Consider the following 17500-nt stretch of genomic DNA (forward strand, 5'->3'; position numbering starts at 1 on the left):
AGTACTGGTCCTAATACAGAGCCTTAAGGAACGCCGCTATTTACCTTTTGCCACTCTGACTCTTTTCCATTTATCACAACACGCTGTTTTCTGTCAGAGAGCCAGTCTCTCAGCCATTTCAGGGTGTTTCTGGCAATGCCGTGAGCTTTTACTTTACTGATGAGTCTCTTATGTCGAAAGCTTTCTGGAAATCAAGGTAGATAATATCAACAGCTTTTGTCTCGTCATACGAGTTAAATACTTCATAAAAGAAGTCTAATAAGTTTGTTAAGCCGGAACGCTTGGTTTTGAAACCGTGTTGCGAATCCTTTATGATTTTATTTTCTTCTAAATGTTTAACAATTTTATCTCTGATAAAATCATCAGCTTGCACACTACTGAAGTGAGACTGATCGGCCTGTAATTGGCTGGGAGAGATTTATTTCCTTTTTTAAAGATTGGAGTGGCATTTGCTAGTTTCCATTCGTGGGGAACTTTACCCGTTAGTAAAGTTTTATTGAATAAAATTGTAAGCGGTTTCACGAGCTCATTTCTTGCTTCTTTAAGAAGCCTGGGTGATATCTTGTCTGGCCCGGGTGTTTTGTTTACGTTCATGCTCTTCGTGACTGAGAGGATTTCACTTTCTGTGATGGTGAAGTCTGGCAGCGCGGTGCCTCGTGACTGAGGCGTGGGGCCTCAGTCAGGCAGACTGCCCTGAACATCCTCAGTCGTGAAGACTACTGAAAAGTACTCGTTCAGGGTGTTCGCCATGTCTGCTTCGCTTACTATTTGTTTACCATTTTCTGTTATTAATGGACCAATCGTTGATGTTAAGACTCATTTTGCTTTTACATAACTAAAATTCTTTTGGGGTTCGTTTTACATGAGTTCGCGATCTAAGCTTCGACAGATTTTTTGCTGCATTTGATCAGCTTTTTAGTTTTTCTACGTAATCTGTCGAGCTCTAGTTTATCATTATTATTTTGTGTTAGTATATATTTGTGGTACGCATTTTTCTTAGCCAGAAGGCAGCATCTAATTTCATTATTCCACCATTTCGGTTTGGTGGTTTTTACCTTCCGTCTGTTTCGTTGCGGTACACACATTTAACTTTTTAGCAAACACTTCCCATGCGTTGTTAATGTCTGGTGTTCCCAGCAGTTCATTCCAGTCTATGGATGCAAGCTGCATGCGAAGCCTCTCAAAGTTGGCACGCCGATAGTCTGGCACTTTTTCTTTACTTTCGCTTACTTTAGCTTTGTCAAAATTTATGGTGAAAAGTAAGCTACGATGATCGCTCGAACTCATTTCTGGTCCAATTTTTAGGTCTTTTACTGACTCTTCACCAGTTGTTAAAACAATATCTAGGATATTGTTACCTCTCGTTGGATGAATGACGTGCTGGTGGAGGGAGCTTTCAAGGATACACCCGTAGAGATGCTGGCCTGCGTGAGCCGTCAGTGGTTCACCCCACCTCGTGACTGGAAGATTAAAGTCCCCCATAATTATGCAATTATTAACGCAGCAAATGTCCGCGATAAGGTCATACAGTTTTTCGTCTGTAGCGGGTGACTGGGCTGGAGGACGATAGACGAGACCTAATGTTATTTTACGAGATTTATTTTCTAACTGGATGAAAGTGACGTCTATATTAGCAATGGTTGGGGTTGGGAGTAAACGAGGATGAAGATTACTTTTTACGTAAAACATAACACCGCCTCCCGCACGGTGAGTTCTCTCGCAGGTAAAAATGGTGTAGCCAGGGAGTGCGTACTCAGCTAAGTAATCCCTGCTTAATGAATTTATCCACGTTTCCGTGACGCCTATGATGTCGTAGTTTTCAAGATAAATAAGAGCTTGCAGCTCATTTAATTTATTTCGTAAACTACGGGCATTGAAGTAACAAGCTCTGATCTTGTCTGAACCTGTGGATGAAATAATTACGTTAGTGTTTACGACGCTGGTCCTGTTGGGAGGAGAAGGAGGAGGAGGAGAAGGAGGAGGAGGAGGAGGAGGAGGAGAGAGAAGAAAAGGAGGAGGAAGAAGAAAACAACAACAACAACAACAACAACAACAACTGACGACGACGACGACGATGAGGAGGAGGAGAGAGAGAGAGAGAGAGAGAGAGAGAGAGAGAGAGAGAGAGAGAGAGAGAGAGAGAGAGAGAGAGAGAGAACCTTATTATCACCTTGTTAGAGAAAGTTAGAATAATTTCCAATAAAATTACACACACACACACACACACACACACATTATAACAGCTTTTCACTTTCTTTCCTTCTTACCGTTCTTTTCACTTCCATGTTTTAGCACAAAAAAAAAAAAAGCACAATCTTGGAATACAGCAAAAAAAAAAAAAAACAGAGAGAGAGAGAGAGAGAGAGAGAGAGAGAGAGAGAGAGAGAGAGAGAGAGAGAGAGAGAGAGAGAGAGAGAGAGAGCTTGCCTTACCGTGAAGAGCTTTGGCAGTAATAAAGTGAGTGTTCTTATTTAAGCTGACTTCTTTATCTAAACACATAATCAAATAATCCTTACGGGAGTGATAGCGACTGCCATACAGGATAAGGAGGAGGAATAGGAGGGGAGGAGGAGGAGGAGGAGGAGGAGGAGGAAAAAGAATAAGAAGTAAAGGAAGTGAAAAGAGAAGATAATAATGGTACAATTTTGCAACCTGACTTAATTACACAATAAACAAGAGAAAGAATTACATAAAGTTACATAGATACACAGGCCACAACAACCCTTGCAGCTCTTCGCGTGATTTGTTTCTTAGGCTTGGTATAATTTTCGTTACTCTGCTCGTTCTAATTTATCTATATCTTTCTGGTAATAGGGGCACCATGCTTGAACGCAACATTCCAGAAGGGGACGGACCAAAGAATTATACAAAAGATCTGCCAATTAAACAAGTTATTTTATTTGCTTCCTTTATGACTTCTGAACATTGCTGGCTGGGTTTTAAGCTGCTTCATATTGTTACTCGTAAATAATTTTCCCTGTCTACAATTTAAAGTTGGGTATCATTCTTAACATACTTTACTTTCTCGTTTCCAATACTATATGAAGCAATTTCAACTTATCTGCATTAAAACACGTTTGCCAGGTTTGCATTCAGAGAGAGAGAGAGAGAGAGAGAGAGAGAGAGAGAGAGAGAGAGAGAGAGAGTTTACCTTATCGTTTCTCACCTCATTATGAAAGGTGTCCTAAGATAAGGTTTTTTATTACTTCTTTTGTGAGTAGTAGTAGTAGTAGTAGTAGTAGTAGTAGTAGTAGTAGTAGTAGTTGTTGTTGTTGTTGTTCTTGTTTTGTTTTTGTTGATGTTGTTGTTGTTTTCGTTGTTGCTGTCGTTGTTAAGAAACTTGAAATAAGAAAATAAAATATTTTTCCATAAATATGACGAGAGAGAGAGAGAGAGAGAGAGAGAGAGAGGGGGGGGGTGGAGGGGCCGAAAGAACATGTACAAAAGTCCACCATAAAGTAACAAGTTTTCTTTCACTCACACAGGCGCTTTGAATGGTTAACGTTACTAAACTTTCATGCCAACTCTAAATGAAGCAAGACACCATGCAGTATTGCACTATTTCCACGCACCTCTTCACGCACACATTACATTCACCATGTCAGAACCAGGAAATTATGATAAAAAACTTAGCTTACTAATATGTAGACAAAAACTATTTATTTTTGTACCAAAAAATGCAACATTATTATTATTTTTTTTGATCGAAACTTCCTCCCCTCTCTTCCTTTCAAAGGGCAGCCTAACGTAACCGAACCTAACCTAACCTAATCTATGCTATCCTATCCTATTTTAACCTAACCTTTAACCTAACATAAGTAACCTAACCTACCCCCTCCCCCCAATAATTATACACTCCTGTACATGCCCACAGCAGACAGCCACAGCTACAGACGTGTGGAGTGTTCCTTCCGAACGGCTCACCACGACTGTTTCTCATTATAATTATTCTTTTATTTCTCTTATCGCCACCATCATCGATATCGCTATCTCTCTCTCTCTCTCTCTCTCTCTCTCTCTCTCTCTCTCTCTCTCATCATTCCAAGGAAGACAATCTCGTTTTTTGCCAATAGACAGAGAAAGACAAATGAACATACACAGGCAGCTAGACAGATAGACAGAGATAAACAGACAGACATACACATCTATTCGCATTCCTAACACACAGACAGATAAGCAGATAAATACATATTGCTATCTATTCGTGCACAGACAGACAGACAGACAGACAGGTAGATAAATAGACAGCTACATACTCGTAAATAGACAGACAGGTAGATAAAGAGACAGACAGAGAAGTAGATAAATAGACAGACAGGTAGATACACACCCTTTCCCTTCCCTCTCCCCCCTCTCCTGGACAGTCTCCTGTCCTATCCCCTCCCCTCTCCCTGGCAGCCGACTGCCCTATGGGGCAGGCTGTCCCCCCTCAGTCGGGGAAGTACTCCAGCAGGGCGGAGTACACCACCAGGGTGAGGGACAGGGTCTGTGCAATGGCGAGCAGGTTGTCCCACAGACCGCGGCCCTGCTCCTCCCTTGGGGAACCTTCTCTGGCTGGGGGGAGGGGGGGGGTCGCGCTGTGGTGGTGGGGAAGGGGCCACCACCCCCTTCCCCACTCTTCGGAGGACGAGTCCTGCTCCCTCGCCATCCGCGGAGATCCCGGCGCTCCTGGCCTCCTTTTGCCCCTTTCTCCGGCCTAGAGGCCGAGACCCACAGGCCCAGGCCATCCTCCCCCGGGCCGGCCTCCTGGCCAGTCTCTGGAGCTGGGCCGGCCTCTTGCCCCGGGCTTGCCACCACCACCTGGCCAGCCTCTGTGGCCCGGCTAGCCTCCTTCCCCGGGCTGGCCACCGCCACCTGGCCAGCCTCTGGGGCGCAGCCAGCCTTCTTCCCCGGGCTGGCCACCACCACCTGGCCAGCCTCTGGGGCGCGGCCAGCCTTCTTCCCCGGGTTGGCCACCACCACCTGGCCAGCTTCTGGGGCGCTGCCTGCCTCCTTCCCCGGGCTGGCCACCACCACCTGGCCAGCTTCTGGGGCGCGGCCAGCCTTCTTTCCCGGGCTGGCCACCACCACCTGGCCAGCCTCTGGGGCGCGGCCTGCCTCCTTCCCCGGGCTGGCCACCACTACCTGGCCAGCTTCTGAGGCGGGTCCGGCCTCCTTCCCTGGATTGGCCACCACCACCTGGCCAACCTCTGGGTCGGGACCGGCCTGCTGCCCCGCCTCGGGGACGTGGACAGCCTGGTCCTCCTGGGCGGCTTGGGGCGGCTGCCCACTCTCTTGCTATTGCGAAAGAGCACGGGGCAGCCCTGCCCCTGCCCCCCGTGGACACCCCCACCTCCGGCCAGGCTGAATTACAAAACGGCGTGACGTCCCGCCGTAGTGTACGTCAGCCCGGCCAGAAGGTCCCTCAGGGGAAGGTCCTGGCAGAAGACTGTTGCGCCTCCTGCCAGGCACTGCACCCTGATGGGTGTCTCCTGGTCCAAGGCGGCCAGCTTGTCCACATTCAAGCTGGCCGCCTGATCAGACACAAGGGGCTTCACTCGGCCCCTTGCCGGAAAGTAAAGGAAGCCAGCGAGCGCCTCCCCCTCCCACAGTAGCCTCCTGAGGGAGGGCGGGACAGCCTGACGGCGTCCGCGCTACACTCGCCCACGAGGCTCAACCGTGCCTCCACTGACAACCGACTGCTGCTAATCCCCATCCTATTTCTCCTGAAATTAAAAATGTGCCTTGGTTCAGTTTTGGCTGAGAGGCGAAAAGTAGGATGGTGGTGAACAGGCCGGCCGTCTGAGTGAGTGAGTGAGTGAATGAGTGAGTGAAGCAAGGGGTGAAGATGCGAGTCAAGAACCGAGTGAGAGTGCAAGTGTGAAGTGACTGAGTGAATGATGGGACCACTGGTGAAACGAGTGGTGCGTAATTGAGAGAGAGAGAGAGAGAGAGAGAGAGAGAGAGAGAGAGAGAGAGAGAGAGAGAGAAATTTTTTTGTTTATGTACCACATTTGGTGATGTGATATGGCTTTCCATATAGCTTAAATGGAGAGTATTATTATTATTATTATTATTATTATTATTATTATTATTATTATTATTATTATTATTATTATTATTTTTATTCTTATTACTATTATTATTGCTATTGTTATTATTATTATTATTATTATTATTATTATTACTATTATTATTATTATTATTATTATTATTATTATTATTATAATTATTATTATTATTATTATGGAGGGTATTATAAGGAAAAGCAATCAGAAGTCCCAGTGAACGGGAGAACAGAAAGAACACTATCAACAAGAGAGAGAGTTACATAGTTATATAGATACACAGGCCACAACAGACCTTGCAGTCCTAACGAGGTGACCTGTTCTAGGCCTTCTAAAGTGATAGTAGAAGAAGAGGACAGCAAAACAGAAGATTTTCTCCCCACCCTCCACTGCCTTCGGTATAAGCCGTAAAGGAAACAGGTCACAAATTAATACTTTAAGGGGTTAGAGAAGAAAAACCTGAAGGAAATTTTATAGGAAAGAATGAAAATAGATGAAATGAGGTGCTCCCATTTCATGGAGTTAACCTGAAACAAGTAAACGCTGTTAAATGAGGATTTGAGGCAAATTATTTGTCAAGACCACCTTTAAAAGTCTCTGTGGTATTGCGGTCCATCACGTCTCGAGGAAACACATTCCATAGACTGACGATATTATGGAAAAAGTATTTCTTATGTTCATGAGAGTTGAAGGATTTCCCAACAATTCTGCAACTGTTTCCTCGCGTGAAACTTAAAGAGTATATGGTGAAATACTGCAGTCCTTGTTATCAATGCCTTTTATGATTTTAAACACCTGTATTAAGTCACCAATTAGTCCTCTTTGTGTTAATAGGAACAGATTTAATTCTTGGAGACGCTTTTCACGTGATTTGTTTCTTAGGCTTGGTATAATTTTCGTTACTCTGCTCTTTCTAATTTATCTATGTCTTTCTGGTAATAGGGGCACCATGCTTGAACGCAACATTCCAGAAGAGGACGGACCAAAGACTTACACAAAAGATCTGCCGATTAAGCCAATTATTTTGTTTGCTTCCTTTATGACTTCTGAACATTGCTGGCTGGGTTTTAGGCTGCTTGATAATGCTACTGCTAAATCAATTTCATTATCTACATTCTAAAGTTGAGTACCATTCATAACATAATTTGCTTTCTCATTTCCATACCCTATATGAAGCACTTTCCACTTATCTGCATTAAAACTCAATTGCCGGGTCTGCCTCCAGAGAGAGAGAGAGAGAGAGAGAGAGAGAGAGAGAGAGAGAGTTTACCTTATCGTTTCTCACCTCATTATGAAAGAGATGTCCTAAGATAATTTTTTTATTACTTTTGTTGTGAGTAGTAGTAGTAGTTGTTGTTGTCGTAGCAGTAGTGGTGGCAGTTTTTTTTTTTTTTGTTGTTGTTAATAGATTTGAAATAAGAAAATAAAATATCTTTTCCATAAATATGAGAGAGAGAGAGAGAGAGAGAGAGAGAGAGAGAGAGAGAGAGAGAGAGAGAGAGAGAGAGAGAGAGAGAGAGAGAGAGAGAGAGAGAGAGAGAGAGAGAGAGAGAGTACATGTACAAATGTCCACCATAAAAGAAACAGTTTTCTTTGACTCTCACAAGCGTTTTGAATGACTAACTTTACTAAACTTTCCATGCCAACTTGACGTGAAGCGGGACACCATGCACTATTTACACGCACCTCTTCACGCACACATTACATTCAATATGTTAGAGCCAGGGAATTATGATAACAACCTTAGCTTTCCAACATGTACACACTAGCTTCATTTCTGTACCAAAAAATATGCAGCTTTTTTTTTTTTTTTTTTTTCAAATCGTGATCAAAACAATGGTGGGATCAGCAGTAATTTATGAACTGCATTGATCTTAACGTAGCCTGACCCTGGGAGGAAAACGCGAATGTTATTTCAGTATTATCCCAGAACCATTCATTGCCTCATCACATCGAACTAAAACCCGGTGAAGTTTAAAGGGAAGTGGACAATTCTTGGCTGTTAAGAGTAACTGTTGTATTGTCCAATTTTGAATGATCCTTTCTGACTTTCTTTTGTGGACTGGGAAATCAGTGGGCATTATCCTTCTTCTTGCCTTAGGCTAGTGCCCTTCTTACTGAAAATAATAATAATAATAAATAGAATAATGAATAAATAAATAAATAATCAAGGTACAGCTTTCATTTAAAACATTATCTTCTCTGTCATTGCTAAGGCTCACTGAAGTATAAGTGGAAATATTGGATTCTTGGCCAGTAACATCAACTGCAATTTCGTTATTACTCTTTTTCTTATCACTGCTGTTATTACCTGAGTAAATATATATATATGTATATATATATATATATATATATATATATATATATATATATATATATATATATATATATATATATATATATATATATATATATATATATATATATATATATATAATGATGATTACCCCTCAACGCTTACATTATAACGAGATGCAACACAAAGGTGAGAGGAAAGCCATCCGCCCCCATCCTCACCCACAGCAGGAAACAGACGTCCTGAGCAACACACCTGGTTCCTTGGTTCACTTTGGTTCTTTTCATTACTCTCGTAGTGACCCTTGTAAATATCTACCGTTTTTAGTTCCTTATACCGAGAAGAATGCTTGATGAATTCTAGAGTTTGCATATTTTTGCAAACCTGAAGCAGCTGCCCCAGAAGCTGACCGGCCTCTACTGATGTCACGTCAGGCTGTACAAAGTAAAGTTTGCTCTTTCCAAAGCACCATGCTAGGGCATCAAGCGGGCCAGCGCGCGTGTGTGAGTGTGTGTGGCGTGACACGAGTTGATCAGATGTGTGTGCAGGTGCTGCGCCTTGTTGGCATTAAGTTACAGAAATACACGCTGGCCAGTGACATCAATCCATTAGTACACCAAGGCTCTTAACGTAATGACTCTACAAAACTGCTGACTGATATGTCAACTAACAACTGAAGGACCAAACAGCTGTCACGACAACCCTGGCAGCTCGACAGCGCTTCCAGCCTATGTAAAACATACTGGAGGTGTGGCTGATTATGAGAGTACTGAGGTAATCCGTGTCCTGGCAGCTGGAGAGACTACCAGAATGACAAACCCCCAGCTGAACAAAGCTCTGTCTGCATTGCTGAATGCAAGAAATGACGAACAAGCCTAAAAAAAACACCCAGCTGAACGAGATACGCGGCCTGAAAAAAAACAAATGGACGAGCTGGGACGCTTGAAACAAGACTTAAGCAACGTGAAGCAAGAGGTCAACCACCCATCAAACAGGCTAGGACGAAGCGTTCAAGGTGATTGCGCAGCAGCAATTTTTTCTGGAAGCCATGGACGGTAAGGAGACACGCCGTAACTTGCTGGTCTTTGGAGTGGCTGAAGAATCGGACGAGACCGACGAGACAGATGAGACAGATAAGGAAAAGGTAAAAAGAGCAATAACGGCAACGAACTACACCGAGACATTGCATCCTGAGTCCTGGGAGATGAAGCGTCTCGGTAAGCCACAAGCTGTCCAGGATGGAGCCGGAAAAAGACCTATCCTCGTAGTCTTGAAAGACAGGAAAAAAGAAGAATGAAATTCTAAAAGTAGCCAAGCACTTAACCACTTTATTGCATGCCTTATTTACATATTCTACAGCCTAATCTTTGGAACCAGTAATTGTTATATGTGCGCCATCAATAACAATGCAGCTTACATAACGCGTTTGTCTCACCGTAAAATCCATGAGAGAGAGAGAGAGAGAGAGAGAGAGAGAGAGAGAGAGAGAGAGAGAGAGAGAGAGAGAGAGAGAGAGAGAATAAATCTGAAGGTGCCGTGTAGTGCATGAGCCTCAAGGGTTCTGGCTGATGGTTGGCTGCGTTGTACCAAAGTTGAGGCCTCTACATCTTACTCGCTGCAGTGTGACTCCCTAGTGCATCCCTGACAAGTTATATCACATAATAGGATGTCGACATGTTATCTAATTCAGCATCACCATATATGTAATGCTGCGTAAGATGCAGGGCGTAGTGTTACTGCTTATTTAACACCGCATTAGTAGAGCCTTCGAGTGGTTAAAGGCAATTTACTGTCTTTCGATATCCAGGTAATTAGGCAAACCCTTTGTACAATTAGTACATATATTTACAGTTTACATACAATACCACTTAAGTACTGAGCCAAAGAGAACTGAATTTCAGCACAGGGATATGTAATCTGTCTGTCACTGTTCTTGTCACCACAATGAAGTCACTTACACAGTCACTTGCACTTATTTCCCTGCCTTTTACAAGCACGATACACACGTGCAACTGTCTCGTGACAGAGTCCACACACAGGACACCGCGCACCGTGCACACCCAGCTGGCCAAACCGGAGCTCTCCACCCAACTGTCCAGGGCAATGCGGCGTTCCTCAAGGTGCGGCGCTTGTGGTCACGTGACATCGTAGGTGATAGGTTTCACAGGATCACATTTCACATGCGAGTTATTCTATCTAGCTATCGCCTATTCATATAGTTTAACATTTACAATTATCAATTATTATTTTATTATTGCATATAATAGTTATTCCTATCTTAATATTTACCAGTAAACTAAGAGAACAAACAGCAATTAGACACTTCTCCCAGCGGGCGTCAGAATAGGAAATTTCCACTTATGCTTCTAGAAGGTTCTGATCTACAGTTACAATGGTTCCCTACACTGTGTGCTAACATCGCTGGGCACACCTACTGCCACGTTGTCGCGCCTTACGGCAAAACCTATAGGTATGTACCTACCCATGTCACTGTCATGTGTTCTATTGACTCATGTTATTTTGCTTGATTCTTCTACCGAGATAGTTATACAACTTCAGGGCTTTTCGAACACAACAGTACAAAGAAATCAGTAGGACAAGTGAAATAATGATATGTATGATGACTGTTGGAATATGCACACAGGGACTAAGATACACAGGTAGAGAGTCATGAACTACATTTTCTAGTTCTGAGATATTAGAGAAAGTAAACTCAGATAAGGTATTGGTCACGAATTTGATATTTGCAAGATTTAACTTACTCAAAGTACCAAGAAGAAAAATTCTGGAACTAAGATTAGACACAAAACCTCCATTTATTTTTTCAGGGAAAGTGTTCAGTTTGTCAGATAGCAAGGAACGAGCATTTAGAATTGTAAAATGACCTGAAACTCCCTTATATTCAGAACCATCAGGACAAACCACAAACACATAGTAAGTTTGTGTGAAAAAAGAAATTGTGGTGTCCATAGAAACTTGCGTGAAAGAAAGGTTTAAGGACCAAATGTTTATATGGACATAAGGTAAGGGCGTTAGCAGCATCTTCTTGAGTGAGCACTACTTCGCAAATTCCGTGACTAGTAACAGACAAGAAGGCAAAACGAGATGCTGGGCAAAAATATAAGAGAAGATACTCAGTTTGGCAACTGTCTAAATCTGACAATTTACCTGTAGCACACCTGGGATGACCCATTGCTCTAAAAGTCTTCCCTTGGAATCTCACTGTACTAGTATCTGTGTGAATCACCATCTTATTGGCCTGCATTGATTCCAAACCCAGCAATCCATCTGATGACAAACTGAAGTCGGAAACAACGTAGAAATCCAAACGAATGGTTGCAGTACTTTTATCCAATATAACAGGAAGACGAACAATTCCCAAAATTTTGAGGTACGCGGGAAATTCCTATCAGATTTTTATAATTTTGCCTGAGAGGCCATCGGCTGCCACGTGACGCGCGTTTTAATGCCAAATACGCTCTTCCAGAGAGGACATTTACAGCAGCGCCTGTATCTACCGCAAAAGAAGCCTTCACAGGTCCTACTTTTGTAGGTGGAACCATTACGTTGGTCTGACTGCAAGAGGCTATTAAAAACTCACGCAGAGCACTATCATCTGCCTGATCTGCAGTCTTTTGACTCCAGCGATGGTTTTCTATCCTGGTTTGTGTTTCATGGGGCGCGTCGCTTCCCCCGACTGTGTAGCGCCAGCTCCAAGGAGTTTTCTCATTTTTCTCTGAAGACTGAGAAATGAGTAACACTCTTCGGTGGAGTGTCCAGTGCACTGATGAAGAGTACAGAAAGGAGCATTATTTCTGGCGCCTCGGGACAACTCGCTGTCATTGTTGTTTCCTGAAGCTGTGTTGGCCATTTGGGTTGGTTTTCGCTGATTTCGAGACAAGTTTTCATGTTGCTGCCCTTTATTACTGTTACTTTTGTAATTTTCTTGGCCATCAACATCAGTTTTCTTTCTTTGGCGATTCTCTTTCCTTTTGAGATAACATCTGTCAATGGTATGTCCCTCTCGCTGACAGTATTGGCAAGTAACGCTCCCTTTATGAGTGGCTGCCACTGCTGCGTAAGGAGGTTCACCTTGTTCTGCTTGAGTTGCACCTATAGTAAGAGCCTTGTTGCCCTTTTCTTCAAGCTTTGCTTTGTTTCTTTGTACAAAGTCAAGCAGGTCTTCGGTAAGTTTGTAATCAAGGGATGTTGCGCTTTCTCGGCACTCCCCTTTTACAGATAGCATGTAGATGAAGAATTCAATGAACTTATTATGGTTTTCCATTGAAATGTACCCTCCTTCGTTCCACCCATTGTCTATTAGATACTTGTCGAAGTCTTGCGTGATTCGGTTAGCTAGCACCTGACTCTCAAGCATGTTTAAAGAAGCTACATCCGCTACCAAGGTCCTCACAGCATTAATGACTCCTCTTACGAGACTACGATGGCCATCTCCTGCAAAGATTATCAAGAAGTTGGTACGGAAAGAACCATAGTCATTGTTCCGGATGGGTTTAGTGAATGCACTTGCGACCATTCCTCTCCCGGCTGGCGATCCTGGTTCAAGACGTGAACGGACAAATGCAATCTTATCCGCGTCGTCTACGATGCATGAAATTCTCATTACATTCTCACAGTGTTCGATAAAATCACGTGCATTGTAATTACCTTCGGTGCCTGTGAACGCTCGAACCGATACCGAGGTTTGTAACGATCTGATTGGTGCATGAGTGTGAGTTTGAGGTGCGGGTGGTGGTGCAGGTTCACCCGTACCAGATGTGGTTAGACTACTCATGATTAGTTGAAAGGAAGAAGGAAGCAGCGATACAGAAGGACTAGTATCAGCAGGTGAAACTCTCGGGTGTTGAATACCACTTCTCAGTGTCTGAAGATTTTCTTCATCACCTTAATTCCCGCTATCACCACTACTGTCATCAGCGCCTTCTATTTCATTGTTATCATCCGACTCGCAAAGCTTCTAGTATTCTTTATTTAGTTTATCTCTTGCTTTCTGCCATGAATAATCATTAATCATTTGATAATTATGAATAATTAAGGAAAGGGTGATTATTATCACAATACTTATATTCCTGTTCATAATATTTTGTTAAGCAAGGTCAAGTTACAAGAGAACCTTAATCATTTAACTAATGTATATTATTATTATTATTATTATTATTATCATTATTATTATTATTATTATTATTATATGTTTTCTATACTGCCCTTAAAGATGCTTTCAAAGTTCCTTAATTAAGGGAACACGTGGAAGAAGAAACATATAATGATATGAGACATACAACATTAATTAAGAGCTGCAAGTTTACACTTGACTACTCACATGGCCCATCAGTCAACCTTAGAAAACGTGAGTCACATTCACCATCCCAATATAATCAAAGGATGTAATTTATATTTTAATAATGTAATGTATAATGTAGTGTCAGCTCAGTGCATGGTCTCACCTAAGGTGTGAGTGTAATTTCTTCTGCGATGAGGGGAAGAATAGTCCTCTTCTCCGTCCCTCTGCAGGTCACAGCTGACGACTCGGGGCAGACCTTGACGGCGTCAGACCGTCTGATAAGGAAGTACCGACGTCACGGCACCTCTGTAGTCTCGTGCCCTTAGTACGTCGCTCCTTGCAGCCCCTGCAACCGCTGCGTGTCTCTGGAATTATGCAGAAGTCTGAGAGCTACTCCTTGACTAAGTGATATGTAATTAACTCCTCAGTCGCGGCCAGTGATTAAGTAGGTGTGAATAAAAGACGTGCGTGCGCGTATGTGCGTTAAAGGTTGTGGTTGTAGTGACAAGTTATACTTCTCTGTGAACGTGACGAGTGGTGAGGGGACTGGGGGGAGCGTGTGGTGGGGCGCCTTGGCGGTTGTTGTGTCTGCTCCTGGCTGCTGGTTGCTGACCTCAGCAGGGCGACCCTCCGGTGTTTTCTGCTGAAGTGGGTAAACATCCACGTCCAAGCGCTCTCCACTACCACTTCGCTCTGCCCTTTAGCCACAAGGATTCGCTCACCAGAATGTCTCGTCTCGTTCCACAAAATAAATTTTTAAGGGTTTTCTGGGTATTATGACAGCTTACTTGTAGTTTTCATATCCCATTAGCTGCGACACCATTTTATGTTATCTATCACCACATATGTAATGCTGCGTAAGATGCAGGGCGTAGTGTTACTGCTTATTTAACACAGCATTAGTAGAGCCTTCGAGTGGTTAGAGGCAATTTACTGTCTTTCAATACCCAGGTAATTAGGCAAACCCTTTGTACAGTTAGTACAAATATTTACAGTTTACATACAATACCACCTAAGTACTGAGCCGAAGAGAACTGAATTTCAGCACAGGGATATGTAATCTGTCTGTCACTGTTCTTGTCACCACAATGAAGTCACTTACACAATGTCACTTGCACTTATTTCCCTGCCTTTTACAAGCACGATACACACGTGCAACTGTCTCGTGACAGAGTCCACACACAGGACACCGCGCACCGTGCACACCCAGCTGGCCAGACCGGAGCTCTCCACCCAACTGCCCGGGGAAATGCGGCGTTCCTCAAGGTGCGGCGCTTGTGATCACGTGACATCGTAGGTGATAGGTTTCACAGGATCACATTTCACATGAGTTATTCTATCTAGCTATCGCCTATTCATATAGTTTAACATTTACAATTATCAATTATTATTTTATTATTGCATATATTAGTTATTCCTATCTTAAAATTTACCAGTAAACTAAGAGAACAAACAGCAATTAGACACTTCTCCCAGCGGGCGTCAGAATAGGAAATTTCCACTTAGGCTTCTAGGTTCTGATCTACAGTTACAATGGTTCCCTACACTATGTGCTAACAATCAAGGGCAGGCAGAACTTTCACGGTCAGCTGATTATCACGATGCTTTCTTAGGACACGCCTCTCCTTTGCCGAAAATTGAGGTGCTGGGCTTTCGTCCTGCCGCTTAAAAGTCATTTTAAGCGCATCAGAAGTACCCCTCACCACTCGTAGCCGTTAAAAGTTTTAGGCGATTATGTATTACTTAAAAAAAAAAAAAAGTTAGCAGTAAACCTAAAACTGATCACTGAAAGTACTTTTAGCCTGTTAAAAATGGTTATGTATACCGGCCCAGAGGCGTTCTTCCTTCTATTCTTCTATTTAGTTGTAATTCTGATTGCCTTTCGATGTAATACCCACTATAAACAAAATTAGTTCTCTCTCTCTCTCTCTCTCTCTCTCTCTCTCTCTCTCTCTCTCTCTCTCTCTCTCTCTCTCTCTCTCATGAATATTACGATGTGATATTTTTCATTTCAATTATTATCTTTCCTTCATCATTAAGGCAAACTGAAGTTTAAGTAAAAATATTAGATTCTTGGCTATTGAGATTAACCATTTTATATATCAATGTGCAACTTTTATTATTATTATTATTATTATTATTATTATTATTATTATTATTATTATTATCTTTTATCTGAGTAAATAAAAAAATAGAAATAATGATTACCTCTCATATGCTTACATAACTATTTATAAGGAAATCTTTCACAAAACTGTGGAAAGAGAAGCAGCAAGCCAGGCAGCCTACCAACACTGTCACACATACGCCAGGTAACAAACACTACCTGTCTTGGCTTCCATACTCTTCCTTTCTGTTAAAACTCCTCCTTCACTTCATCCACTTTCTAAAAAATCAATGGATAACACTGAAATAGCACTAGCATTTCTATCTGAGAGTGGGTTGGTTAAACTATGTTAGATTCAGTTTATAATTTCGTTAATCTTTTCACTGAGTAGATCATGATTAAAAAAAAAAATAATAATAATAATTGTCCAGAAATATATAGTCACTTTCTGCAAATTAGTAAGCTAAGGTTATTTTCATACAAAATAAGCAAATAAATAAAACATACAGCTACATGTAACAAAGGAGGAGGTAACAGAGGGCAGCCATAACTCACATTACAAGCCAGCGTCGCCATCACCGCCCAGTGTAAACAAAGTCGGAGTATGAGAAGGCACCCCGCCAAGCTATGACAGGCACTTCCTTATCAAACAAAAATGAATTCAAACAACGATTACTGTTCTTATTTTTGTATTTTTTTCCGGTATTTTATTTCACTCATTATTATTATTATTATTATTATTATTATTATTATTATTATTATTATTATTATTATTATTATTATTATTATTATTACCTTTTTCTCATAAGAGTGCAAAAGGTATGAGAATCACTTTCATATCGGACAAGAATTTTAACTGAAACTACAATTACTGTTCTTGTTGCTTGTAGCATTTTTTTTTCTTGTATTCTATTTTACTTATCATTATTATTAGCTTTTTTTTTTTATCATAATTGTGTTTATCATCAATATGTTATGTACAAATCTTGCTTTTTCCCTAATAAAGGATTTCCTTTTTTCATTTAACCACTCTGCATAGACGTAAACCTAAACTAATGTAACATTTGCTAACCCATCTTAAACTTATCTAGATTATCTTAAACCTATCCTGACCAATCGTAAACCTACCTAACCTATCTTAAACCTACCCTTAACTGTCATAACCTTACTTAAACCTAGCCTAACCTAACTTGACTAATACCAAACTCACCTAAACCAACCTAACTCTAGCCTAGCATAACAAAACACACGTAGGATAACTTAAACCAAAAATAAAACACCCTAACATTCCCTAAAACAAATACAAGCCTAACCTAACATGACCTCACCTACTTCCACCCCTTCACTTGTCCCTTATCACCTTAATTCTTATCTTTACCTAAACTTAAACTTGAAAACCACTACCTGTTAGCGTATTCCATCACCAGAGTCTCATGCACTTTATATTTCTGCCCGGAACCATGCCAAATCTGTTCTCCAACCAGCCAAAAATTCCTTCATTAATAGAAAGTGTCAAAATCTTTCAAGATCTAACTCCCCTCGTGACTTCTGGCATCTACCCAAAAATATCTTCTTTCCCTCCTTTATTTCAACCAGATGGCACCACTACTATCACATCTATCTCTAAAGCTGAACTCTTCGCTTAGACCTTTGCCAAAAACTCTACCTTGGACGATTCAGGGCTTGTTCCTCCCTCTCCTCCATCCTCTGACTACTTCATGCTACCCATTAAAATTCTTCGCAGTGAT

The 17500-nt window shown here is 41.9% G+C and overlaps 1 protein-coding gene and 1 long non-coding RNA gene across 2 annotated transcripts; both read right to left on the bottom strand.

The window, feature by feature from the left end:
- Positions 1–4429: 4429 nt before the first annotated feature.
- LOC135091997 (brain acid soluble protein 1-like) lies at positions 4430–7337 on the bottom strand. The gene is made up of 4 exons (XM_063990109.1): positions 7333–7337; positions 5373–5598; positions 4617–5277; positions 4430–4554 (listed from the first exon to the last, which is right to left on the bottom strand). Exons 1-4 carry the CDS (start codon positions 7335–7337, stop codon positions 4430–4432), a joined length of 1017 nt encoding a protein of 338 aa, XP_063846179.1.
- A 2829-nt stretch (positions 7338–10166) lies between these two features.
- Positions 10167–16176, bottom strand: LOC135092114 (uncharacterized). The gene is made up of 2 exons (XR_010262751.1): positions 14161–16176; positions 10167–14010 (listed from the first exon to the last, which is right to left on the bottom strand). It is a non-coding gene; the product is annotated as an uncharacterized LOC135092114 (long non-coding RNA).
- Positions 16177–17500: the final 1324 nt, after the last annotated feature.

The sequence above is a fragment of the Scylla paramamosain genome, chromosome 39 (genome assembly GCF_035594125.1).
Source record: "Scylla paramamosain isolate STU-SP2022 chromosome 39, ASM3559412v1, whole genome shotgun sequence".
Lineage (NCBI taxonomy): Eukaryota > Metazoa > Arthropoda > Malacostraca > Decapoda > Portunidae > Scylla > Scylla paramamosain.

Excerpts from the sequence above, each read along its gene's own strand:
- LOC135091997 (XM_063990109.1), bottom strand. Across the intron at positions 5,278-5,372 it reads CCGGGCTGACGTACACTACG|CAAGAGAGTGGGCAGCCGCC; the intron begins GCGGGACGTCAC and ends CTTTCGCAATAG. Across the intron at positions 4,555-4,616 it reads CAGGACTCGTCCTCCGAAGA|CCAGAGAAGGTTCCCCAAGG; the intron begins GTGGGGAAGGGG and ends CCCTCCCCCCAG.